General features: G+C 45.8%; 1 protein-coding gene across 2 annotated transcripts in view; it reads right to left on the bottom strand.

Moving 5' to 3' along the window:
- lifr (LIF receptor subunit alpha) overlaps nucleotides 1–12,355 on the bottom strand; it is a 119,712-nt gene that overhangs the window by 44,554 nt on the left and 62,803 nt on the right. For both annotated transcript variants that reach the window (XM_033018492.1, XM_033018493.1), the window contains exon 2: nucleotides 7,420–7,557. In XM_033018492.1, the coding sequence (XP_032874383.1) occupies nucleotides 7,420–7,540 (121 nt within the window). In that variant the 5' untranslated portion in view covers nucleotides 7,541–7,557. The remainder of the gene's footprint in view (nucleotides 1–7,419; nucleotides 7,558–12,355) is intronic.

The following is a 12,355-nucleotide window of genomic DNA, read 5'->3' as shown; positions in this document are numbered from 1 at the left end:
AGGTTGCTCACCGTTCTCCTGTGCTGCGAGTGCAACAAGTTTCATTCCGACCGGTGGTATATTGTAAAAGTTATCGAGATTTAAACATCTTTAAAAACACGCGTGCGCAGATTCCTTCAGTCAACGTCATGCAGATTTGTCTCTTTTCCTGTCAGTCAATGCCATGGCCAGGATGGCGACGCCCCTTCCCGCCCCACCGGCAGCGACCTTTCCCGCCTCACTCACAAACTCTACTCTCCCGGTGGTGGCCGCGGGGGGGGGGGTTAGGTTCAGTGGAGGCCTAGTGGGGGTCCTGGTCCCGTCTCTCTCTCTCCCTCATCACTCACCCCTCTCCCCCGCCCGCCTTCTGCGGCAATGGCGGCCCCGTCTACCCGTCCCCCTGAGTCCGTCTCCTCCGCCGCCGCCGTTGCGGGGAAGGATGAGGTTGAGGGCTATGCGTGAGTGTTGCAATATTGCGTTGGGGGGACAGGTTGCATTGGGGGAAATGGGTGAGTGGTGGAATATTGCGTTGGGGAATGGGTTGCGTTGGGGGACCAGGCCTCCTGCGTGACAGGGACCCAACGGGTCCCACTTAGTCTAGTGTTTCCTATTCCTTTTCTCCAGAGATGCTGTCTGACCCGCTGAGTTACACCAGCCTTTTGTGTCTATCATTCAGCCTATCTGTCTTTTGCTTCGTACACTCTACAACAAGCCTTTTATTCTTTTCTTTCCCATGATTATCTGGCATTCTCTCAAATTTATCAATCTCACTCATCACAACTTGTGCCAAGCTCCGCATTCTCACCATTCCCCAAGTAATGAAGTTATTTGGTTTATTATTGTCACATGTACAAGGTACAGTGAAAAGCTTTGTTTTGCAAGCTATCCAATCATATCAGATCATACTATACATAAATACAATCAAGTCAAACTCTAGTACAATAGGGAGAGCAAAGGGGAAGATACAGAGTACAGAATATAGTTACAATACAATACAATACAATACAATTTATTGTCATTTATAGTTCTCAGCATTGTAGCGCATCAGTTCCAGAGACAAAGTCCAATGCCTGCAATGAGGTAGAGGTGAATCAGACAGCACCCTAGCTTATGAAAGGACCGTTCAGAAACCTGATTAATAGAGGGGAAGAAGCTGTTCCTGAGTCTGGTGATGCACATTTTTAGAAGCATGAAGGCATGCACAATCAGACTCACAAACTGCTTCTTCCCCTCTGTTCTCAACTGGTTTTATTAGTGGCTGTCATAATTCCTCATTCTGGTCACCCAAATGCTGGAAAGATCTTTTCAATATGTATAAGAATGAACGAGTTGACGGAGTGGGCCGCTGGAGACCCTGCAGCCACCTGGTGTTCCATTAGATCGGGTGATGCTCCAAGTGGCCGAGTGCGCGCATCGGATGTGGCCTGCAGCGACACAGTGGACCAATGGCGGGGGGCATCAACACATCGCCAGGCCAGGCCAACCACAACAGTCTGAAGAAGGGTTCCGAGCCCAATCATCACCTATCCATGGGCTCCATTGATGCTGCCTGACCTGCTGTGATACTCCAGCACTTTGTGTCTTTTTGTTAACCCCCAGGCGATTCTCCTTAAATTCCCAGTAACCAGAAACTAATTTCTAGGACCTTGATGCCCAGTTGAAAGAGGCAAGAAACATTGATGTCGTAAAATCTACTCTATCTTGGATGTAGTTGTACGTCTTGAGAATTATTGGTGTGCACACGAAGTCAAAGACACGTAATAATAATAATAAATTTTATTTATGGGCGCCTTTCAGGAGTCTCAAGGACACCTTACAAAAATTTAGCAAGTAGAGGAAAAACATGTAAGCGGAATGAAATAAATAGTAGAGACATGACTAGTACACAAATTAAAGACAGAATTCAATTCAAAACACAATATGAGGCAATTCAAGCACAGATGAAAAGGGAGGGGGACGTGGGGCTGAGGATAGGCAGAGGTGAAGAGATGGGTCTTGAGGCGGGACTGGAAGATGGTGAGGGACACGGAATTGCGGGTCAGTTGGGGGAGGGAGTTCCAGAGCCTGGGAGCTGCCCTGGAGAAGGCTCTGTCCCCAAAACTGCGGATTGGACTTGTGGATGGAGAGGAGACAGGCTGATGTGGATCTGAGGGACCGTGAGGGTTGGTAGGGGGAGAGGAGGTCAGTGAGATATGGGGGGGCCAGATGGTGGAGGGCTTTGTAGGTGAGGACCAGGATTTTGTAGGTGATCCGGTGGGAGATGGGAAGCCAGTGAAGTTGTTTGAGGACTGGAGTGATGTAATGCCAACCGTTGTACCCACCTGGAGCTTAGTTTAGTTTAGAGATACAGCGCGGAAACAGGCCCTTCAGCCCACCGAGCCCACACCGACCAGTGATCCCCGCACACTAACACTATCCTACACACACTAGGGACAATTTTACATTTATACCAAGCCAATTAACGTACAAACCTGTACATCTTTAGAGTGTAAGAGGAAACCGAAGATCTCGGAAAAAAACCTACGCAGGTCACGGGGATAACGTACAAACTCCGTACAGACAGCACCCGCAGTCAGGATCAAACCCAGGTCTCTGTCGCTGTAAGGCAGTAGCTCTACCACTACGCCACCGTACTAATCCTATTTACAGAGATCTCTGCTTTGCCTGCTGCCTTCTCACATTTATTTAAAGAAAATTACCGCAAAAATAGGTTCATAGCCCTTGATCATCCTGTTGTTTATGCTCAAATGCTATGATCTTGCCAAGAGAAACACTCCTTTAAATTAAAAGGAAGCAGGAAAAAGATGTTCTTCAACAATATCATGGCAAAAGATTACAGATTACCTCATCTCATTAGTAACTCAAACATTAACTGCAGTGTCCTCATAGTCCACATATACTTTCCATGGGTAACAAAAATAAAGCCGATATTACTTATGTTCTCTATTTTGTACCTGATACAATCTCCGCCGCCATCCCTGCACAACAGAAATATGCTCTTAAAATGTCCATTAAAATCTTTTTTAACAGACAACACAGTAAACACGTTAAAATGTGTAAATGCTTTAAAATGAACAATATAAGCTAACAAATTACTTCCATTCAAACAAAAAACGCAGATTAGGACTTTGACATCCTAAGCTGTAGCTGAGTAAATATTGCCAGAGTCACTTGACACAAGTGGTCTGAAGCCTGAACTCTACACAAGCAATGACTGGTCTTCAGTGAGTGTATTTATTAGTCTCTCTGTTGGAGAAAAACATTTTAAGATGAGGCCTGGGGCCAACCCTGTGAGCAAGCCAGTTTGTGATTAGCTAATCAAAGTAAAATGAGGGACTGTGTGAATTCCAACCCAGTCGTACAGATTGCTGCAGTAAAGGGCCTGTCCCACCAGCATGCGATAGCATGCGTCTAGCGCAACCAAACGTGGTCGCTTGAGGCGTACGGCCTCGCGGGGCCGGTCCCACTTCGATCGGTGGAGGCGTATGGAGTTGTGCGGTGCTGGTCCCGACATCGCGCGGGGCTCCAAAAATCTTGACCTATCCGAAAATCCCGCGCGACAACGGCCTGTCGGCCCGCAGCCACATTGAGGCCTACGCAGCACCTCGACGGGCGTACGCAGCGTATTGACGTCGTACGCAGCGTCTTGATGTCTTACGCAGCGTCTTGACGGCATATGTCTAGCGCGTGGCGTTGAGCGATGACATCACCGCCCGGCGTGCCGTTGCATGATGACGTCACCGCCCGACGCCGTGCGACATCCAAATTCAGTCGGCCCACCTCCTGCCCAGCTGATTGGTGAGTATGATGTCAGGACCAGCCCCGCACAACTCCATACGCCTCCGTGGTTCGAATTGGGACCGGCCCCACGAGGTCGTACGCCTCATGCCACCACGTTTGGACGCGCTAGACGCATGCAATCGCCTGCTGGTGGGACAGGCCCTTAACTCAGCTGGACAGGCAGCATTTCTGGAGAGAAGGAACGGGTGACGTTTCGGGTCGAGACCCTTCATCAGACTGAGAGTCAGAGGAGACGGTGTGAAACCCCTTACTCTTCTATATACTTTGTTTCCCTCTCCCCTGATTTTCAGTCCAAAGAAGGATCTCGACCCGGAACTTCACCCATTCCTGTTCTCCTGAAGTGCTGTCGGTCCCTCTGAGTTACTTCAGCATTTTGTGTCTATCTTCAAAATCTGCTGTCCATTTTCTATCTTACCTTTGTGTTTGGACTTTTAGAGGCTCCCAGTTATGCGAGTTTTAGTTACGAAAATCACATATTTTCCAAATACTTCTTTGGTCTTACCATTGTCCTTCTCTGCTCCTCCCCCAGCTCCACAACTTTCAGAGATATTGGCACTCCTCTAGGTTCATCACTCCCACAAACCCAATTGCTCAACTGCAGGCAGGTAAGTCTTACACTGCCAAATTCCCAAACTCCGGAATTTCAAGCACGAACCTCTTCAACAAAAAGACACCAAATGCTTGTTAGAGGAGGTGCAAGTGAACCTCAGCAGAGGCCTTTGCCTTTGTACCCCTACCCCCACACCACATTGAGCCCAGCACCGTGTGTCTTTTTTTTTGTAAAACAACACCGCCAGTTCCTTGTTTTTAACCTTTCCAATCCTTTCTCCTCCTTTAAGATGTTTAAGAAGGAACTGCAGATGCTGGAAAATCGAAGGTAGACAAAAGTGCTGGAGAAACTCAGCGGGTGCGGCAGCATCTATGGAGCGAAGGAAATAGGCAACGTTTCGACCCGAAACGTTACCTATTTCCTTCACTCCATAGATGCTGCCGCACCAGCTGAGTTTCTCCAGCACTTTTGTCTACCTCCTCCTTTAAGATGCTCACTAAAACCCAAGTGTTGGAACAAACTTTTCACCACTATCTCTAACATCACTATGAAACTTGCATCAATTCTTGGTAATCATGACTTGGGGTGGAGGCACTTCACAGAATCATAGACAATGTTGGCACAGGAGTCCATATGCTCAGGTTTCTGAACATCACCCTACCAACAACTAGGGAGCAGTCCTTAGCTACTATCTACCTCATTGGAGAGACCCTTGGACTATTTTGATCAGACTTTATTGGACTTTGTGTGGCACTAAATGTTATTCACGTAATTCCCCCTTTTTTTTTAAATCAAAAAATGTATTCAATTATTAAAAATAATATTTGCAATACAATAAAACAAACCAGAACCCACCACCATAATACAAGACAAACAAATATCCTAAATAAACTACTATACAACTATGTTACAATCCTTGTCCAGGATGCATTCAACCCCCCGTGGTGCCCAGCGGTCCCGGAAATCCCCCAGGGTGCTCGTGGACAGGGCGTAGTCCCTCTCTAACCCCACCCGGGCACGGACATAACCCAGGAAAAGGGGCGGGCAGCCGGCTCGGGCAGAGCCCTCTTCCGCCTGGCGCCGTGACTCGCGGATGGCCAGCTTGGCCAGGCCCAGGAGCAACCTTACCAGGACATCTTCAGCCCTACGCTCTCCCCTACGCACAGGGTGTCCATAAATGAGGATGGTGGGTGTGAAGCGCAGCCAGAAGGCAAGGAGCAGCCCCTTTAGATATTGGAACAGGGACTGCAACCTCACACACTCCATGTACACGTGGTACACAGACTCTTCCAGCCCACAAAAGTGGCAGGCGGCTGGCGAGTCTGTGAACCGCGAGAGAAACAGGTTGCAGGGGACTCCTCGATGCAGTACCCTCCACCCCAACGTAATTCCCTTTATCACGTAATTCCCTTTATCAGTACACTGTGGATAGCTCGATCGTCATCATGTATTGCCTTTCCGCTAACTGGTTAGCATACAAGAAAAGCTTTTCACTGTACCTCGACACATGCGACAATAAACTAAACGAAACTAGGAAGCTCCCGGCGGGCGCCGCCGCATAGGGAAGCTCCCGGTGAGCGCCTCCGAGCAGTCAAGACCCAGCGGCGGTCAAGGACGGGCCGGCGGTCGGGTTGGTCCGCAGTGGGTGCTCGAAGCCAGGTAGGCCAGTGGTGGGTGCTGGAGGTCTGACGGACCAATATGTGACAACTCTTTGCATACTTGTGGAAGCAAAACATGTGATAATAACGTATTTCCATTCATTTATTCACCAAACTAGAGTACTTTCACTTCCCAGCTCTCGTCTGTACAGTACAGCTCTTCAAGTACCTCTTAATAAAGCTTACATTCTTCTAGGAGGCCAAATCAAGGCTCCAATAATATTTTGAGTGGGGAAAAAATCCTCCGATCTATTTAATTTTGGTATTAATTAAGTTTAATCTGTGCCTTGCTATAGATTTCTCTCTACCATGGGAAATATCTCTTTCCTACTTAACCCACCTGATCCTTGCATAGTTTTGTACGTCTCAATTAATGGCCAGTTTCCTCTGTTCAAAATAAAACAAACTCAGTTTGGCGTTTCTCCTCATAATGACCGAGGGTCTTGTCAAACTCTGCAATTCTTGTTGATATTGCAAGTAATCTGGTTTGCATTTATGAATATACAAACTGAGAATTACGGGGTAGCATTAATGAGGCAGACAGAAAACTCTAAATCCAACTTAATGAATGGGCGGCACAGTGGCGTAGCGGTAGAGTTGCTGCCTTTCAGCACCAGAGAACCTGGTTCGAACCCGACCACAGGTGCTTGTCTATACGTTCTCCCCGTGACCGCGTGGGTTTTCTCCGTGATCTTCGGTTTCCTCCCAGGCAGATGAGATCAGTTTAACTCGGTATCATGTTCGGCGTAAACATTGTGGGCCAAAGGACCCGTTCCTGTGCTGTACTATTCTATGTTCTATCGGGGGGTCATCGAGTCAAAGGGCATGACGCACAGAGCAACTCAATCCTTCTGGAGGATATGGCAGCCTCCGGCATACACCGTTAACACACGAAACGCGTACTTTCTTACCTGCTAAAAAACGCTGAAATGGTCGATTTTTGGGCTGTAAAGAATTGTGGAGAGTGACTGAGTGCTCTGAACCCGAGTACCAAGGTGTAAACGGCTAAAGGAGCGCATCCCTCGGGACAGCCCCCACTCTCCCCCCAGGGTCAGCGTTATCCGGCCACGGCCGCACTCAACCCCGTCTCCCCCGGTGCGGCCGCACTGTCACGGGCTGTGGGTCTGTGGCATTGCCCAGTCAGCGTGGAGTCCAGATGCTGGGACAGAAGATGGGCCCGCTGTACTGGCAGCCATAGTAAGTGCTTATCTGAGGTTCAACGCTTGTACTCCAGAAGGCGTTGCATGGCAACAGTGCGCGTCACGTTTCGTGACATCGACTGACGTGCAACCACCCTATATTAAACCTTGTGTCACTTAATTGAAATGGTGACAGGAAAAGAGATGGATAAACAGGCAGGATAAAACATTGCAAACTCCAAGAAAAGCCATCAATTTTAGTAAAAGCAATCAGAAATAGACATTAACTCACCGTGATTCAGAGCCAAGGCCAGATCACAACCCGATAATGAGAGGGTCAAAAGCACAAGCTGAAAAACCACGCACAGCTTCATTCTGCCAGCCTTGAATGTGTTCATAGAAAAGTCATCCATTAGAGAACTCCACTTCCCTGCAACAAAAGAAGTGCGTCAAGTTAGAATAAAATCCCAAACCATTTGTTGACTCTTCTGAAATCATCTCAGATTCTGCGCTTTGTACTAATTGAGTGCAGCCATGCAAAAAACAGGTCGTCCTGGGCCAGATGCCAAGAGGACATCAACAGTGCACGATGCCTTGATAACAAAATATTCTGTTAACACTGCAACGTATAACACACCATAAGCAGTTTTATATCCAAAAGTTGTTATGAAGAACAGTTTCCTGCTGGCAATTCTCCACACAATTCTGAACTTTGCAGCACACTTCCAGTACTTTATACTTACGAGGCAAAAGGGGCATTAAAATAAAAACACTGCAATCTACAATATAACTTAATTCACACTGAACCCTGAGAATCAGCTCTCACATATAATAACCCAAGCATAGCGAAGCAGGCCTGGAATAGCACACTGCTGCAGTCTTGCATCCTGAAAAGAAACCCAAACACTAAAATATGAATTAATAATCAGTTGGACAAAGATGTCGCAATCTCTAAATCAATTAATCATCAAAATGGAACAACAAGTTGACCTGTAAACCATTGTTTTAACCGGAGTTTTGAAACAATGATCCACAGAACACAAACACATGAATAAGAACTTTACTACCATAGTTAGATTTTGTCTACTATCCTTTTAAGATGAGCCTGGGTCAAGCCATTTGAAAAACTACAAATGATCATTAATTTTCCCCCTCCAGCTCATACACATGGAAGCCCACCTGCTCACTGTAACTGAGGAAAGCTCAGAAGATGCAGTCAGGGAAATCAATCTGGGATATATTTGCTCTGGATGTTATCAGCCGATGGTTGGGGTGAAAGATTGCAACCTTCACGTGGTCCGCCCTGTTTCGACGAATGAAATCAATCCGGCGTGCACAATCAAATAAGATCAAATAGAACAAGTTGTCCTACAACTTTAGGCTGTGCACGCCATACGCAAGAAGAAGAATCTGATGGTTTTCTATTTGATTTAGATTTAGGTTTATTATTGTCATGTGCACCGAGGTACAGTGAAACAGTTTCATGTTCGAGGAGCAGAGTTAGGCCATTCGGCCCATCAAGTCTACTCTGCCATTCAATCATGGCTGATCTATCTTTCCCTCTCAACCCCATTCTCCTGCCTTCTTCCCATAACCCCTGATACCCGTACTAATCAAAAATCTGTCAATCTTCGCCTTAAAAATATCCATTGACTTGGTCTCCGTCTGTGACAATGAATTCCACAGATTCACCAACCTCTAAAGAAATTCCTTCTCATCTCCTTTCTAAAGTTACATCCTTTAATTCTGAGGCTATGACCTCTGGTCCTAGACTCTCCCACTGGTGAAAACATCCTCTCCGCATCCACTCTATTGCACAATTTGGATAGCCTCAAGTTGACATTCATATTTAATAGGGGTCAAGGAAAGAGCGTTCACGTCGTGGCCCTGTTTCCACCAATCTTTCCACCACCGCGCACAAGAAGCACAAGAAGTGACAAGACAGACACCATTGAATGCAGATGCCGAGAAGTGTGTTCAGCTCTGGCTGAAAAAATTCTAACCTAGTGCGTGGAGTCGATAAGAAGAAGACCCATACTTAATACAAAAATAATCTTGCACTGTTCACATCCATAACAAATCAAGTATCCCTAGGGTGCAGTGGGCTTACTCCAGGTTTACATCTGATAATCGCCAACTGTGCACCAAATATATTCATCAAGGGCTAACTGTAAACACAACTCTTACCACAATGCCCAATGAAGAAATGATACAGTAAGATAGGCCATTCTGATGGGATTATGGCTCAAAGTATTCAGCTTCCAAAACACCAAGGGATTTATAATTAAGATCAATTAAAGTCATTTTTCTCCCCAAGGTATCAAAACATTCGCTGGAGGAACTCTGTGGGTCAAACTGTAAAACAAGTGTCTGAAGAAGGATTCGGACTTGAAACATCGCCTCTCCATTCCCTCCACAGATGCTGCCTGATCCACTAAGTTCTTCCAGCATTTTGTTTTTTTGTTCAAGATTCCAGTATCTGCACTTATGTCCCTCAAATAACATTTACTGTAGTTCTCTCATCTCTGGGGCCTATCAATGAACACAGGTGCAAACACCTACAAAAGTGTCAGGGGTTATGATGTGAGGGGTGATAGGGAGAAGGCAGGAGAATGGGGATAGGAGGAAAAGATAGATCAGTCATGATTGAATGCGGATTAGACTTGATAGGCCTAATTATGTTCCTGTCACTTATGACCTTATGACGTACAAAATGAAATTAGTGATGAAAATCACGCATCTACCCCATAAAACAACTAATTGACCAAACATTATTTAAGCTGCAGAAGGAGTTTTACTAAAGTACAGCTCCGCTGGCATCAAAATGTAATTTCCAAACATTCTCACGAGTAAGCACGTTATAAGAATCAGAAGGGAAAAGAGAGATCAAACGATAACTGGAACCCTCATTTCTCAATTTGTGCATTGTGTCGATGACAGATCAAAATAACACTGCTTGCAAATCATCTAATGAGGTGTAGTTTTTTTTAACTTCCCATCAAATGTCTCAGCCTAGGGTGGGACACATGCTCTTTGTTTGCTTGAATGCACACGGTCAATCAGGTTTTATTGTATTCATTGCTACGTTTTATAAAGGTTAGTCATATACAGTTGTCGGGGGGGGGGGTGGGGGGTACCAGTATCTGTAAATAGTGCAATATGCTTAAAAACTAAAACACAACATTGCTGTGGCACGGTGGAGCAGCAGATTTGTTGCCTTACAGCGCTTGCAGCGCCGGGGACCTGGGTTCGATCCCGACTACGGGTGCTTGTCCGTACGGAGATTGTACGTTCTCCCCGTGACCGCGTGGGTTTTCTCTGAAATCTTCGGTTTCCTCCCACACTCCAAAGACGTAAAGGTGTGTTGGTTAATTGGCTTGGTATAAGTGTATATGGTCCCTAGTGTATGTAGGATAGTGTCAATGTACGGGGATCGCTGGTCGGTACGAACTCGGTGGGCCGAAGGGACTGTTTCTCGAAACCAAACAAAACACTGACAGTGAGAGTGGGAGAACAACAAAACAAAATAGCATACAATTACCCTGGTTAAAAAATTCTATGGCAGGATTAATCTCAGACAAGGACCCCAGTATTTTGTATTTCTTGGAGGATCTAGGTCATCCAATTTGATAGGTACATGGATATGTAGGGAATGGAGGCATATGGATTAGGTGCAGGCAGATAAGATTGGATCCTGGCATCGTGTTTGGCACAGACATTGTGGGCCAAAAGGCCTATTCCTGTGCTGTACTGTTCTATGTTCTGTGTTAATAGCTATCACAAAAACACTGGAAAATAGGAACAAGAGTAGGCCACCTGTCCCCTTATCCCTGCGGCAATATCCAACACGATCATGACTGATCCAAGCTGGCCTCGACTCCTCTTCTGTGTCATCACCTCATCTCTCTTAATCTTAAAAATATTAATCCCATCTCATGATCTGTCCTCCACTGGACCTTCACGTATAGTATTATCCAATTTAATTTGATAGCACAATTAGATAAACAAAAGCTTTTCACTGTAACTCAGTACACAATAAACCCATAACAATGCCACACTCACGGGAAGAGAATTCCAGGGATTCACTGGCCTCTGAGCAAAGGAATTCCTGTACACCTCAGTATTAAATGCCCTGCCCTTATTTTAGAGTCACAGTCAGTACTGAGCAACAGAGAAAGGGCCCTTTGGCCCATCACCTCAATGACAATCTCTGTTGCCCATTTACACTAATTTCATTTGCTGACATTAAAATCCTCATTCACCCATGCCTTGCCATCTTAAATGCCTGTCTACAAGTCTCTCAAATGGCGTGACTGCATTTGATTCCCACCACCTACACTGGCTGCAAGTTCCAGATATCAAAGACAGACACAAAATGCTGGGGTAACTCAGCGGGACAGGCAGCATCTCTGGAGAGAAGGAATGGGTGACAATTTGGGTCGAGCCCCTTCTTCAGACCTCGACTCGACTCGACCCAAAACGTCACCCATTCCTTCTCTACAGAGATGTCTATGTTTGCTTTAAACCAGCATCTGCAGTTCCTCAATATCCAGATATTGATGATTCTCCATGTGGAAAAAAACCCCTCATACTCCCTTTGTCACACCTTAAGGCTATGTCCTCTTGGTTTTGACATAGATAGTGTCATCAAATTGATAGGATTGTCCAAATCAAGTACCTGTAGTTTAGATTTTGCTCAAGATTCCACCATCTGACTATCTACCTTCTCTATGCCTTTCATAATTTTATATAGAATTGCCAGTTCACCCCTCAGGTTCATTCACTCCAGGGAAAACAAAGCTAGCCTATCCAATCTCCCCATAACTAAAGCCCTCTAACCCAGGCATATTTTCTACACCCAATGGAACTTAATTACATCTGTACTGTAGCGTGACAACATCACACTCCAAATGCAACCGAACCAACATGTTGTATGACTGCAACGTTATGCCCAAACTCTTTTGCTCAATGTCTTGGCCAAAGGCAAACTTGCTATTTGCAACCTTCACCATGGTCTCCTTCTGTTGAGGGAAATATGCACTTGTACCCTAAGATCTCTCCGGTCAACAACGCAACCCGGGGTTTTGCTATTTACTTCCTAAAAAGTATCACCTCACACTTGTCGGAGTTAAAATTCATCTGCCGTACCTTTGCTCACTTTCCAAGGTGGTTTAATAAAAACTACAGTAGCTCTTTTCATTAATAATTCCACTGCAGAGTGTTTAACT

The sequence above is a fragment of the Amblyraja radiata genome, chromosome 3, assembly GCF_010909765.2.
Source record: "Amblyraja radiata isolate CabotCenter1 chromosome 3, sAmbRad1.1.pri, whole genome shotgun sequence".
NCBI classification, from domain to species: domain Eukaryota; kingdom Metazoa; phylum Chordata; class Chondrichthyes; order Rajiformes; family Rajidae; genus Amblyraja; species Amblyraja radiata.
This window is presented reverse-complemented; position numbering and strand designations above follow the sequence as displayed.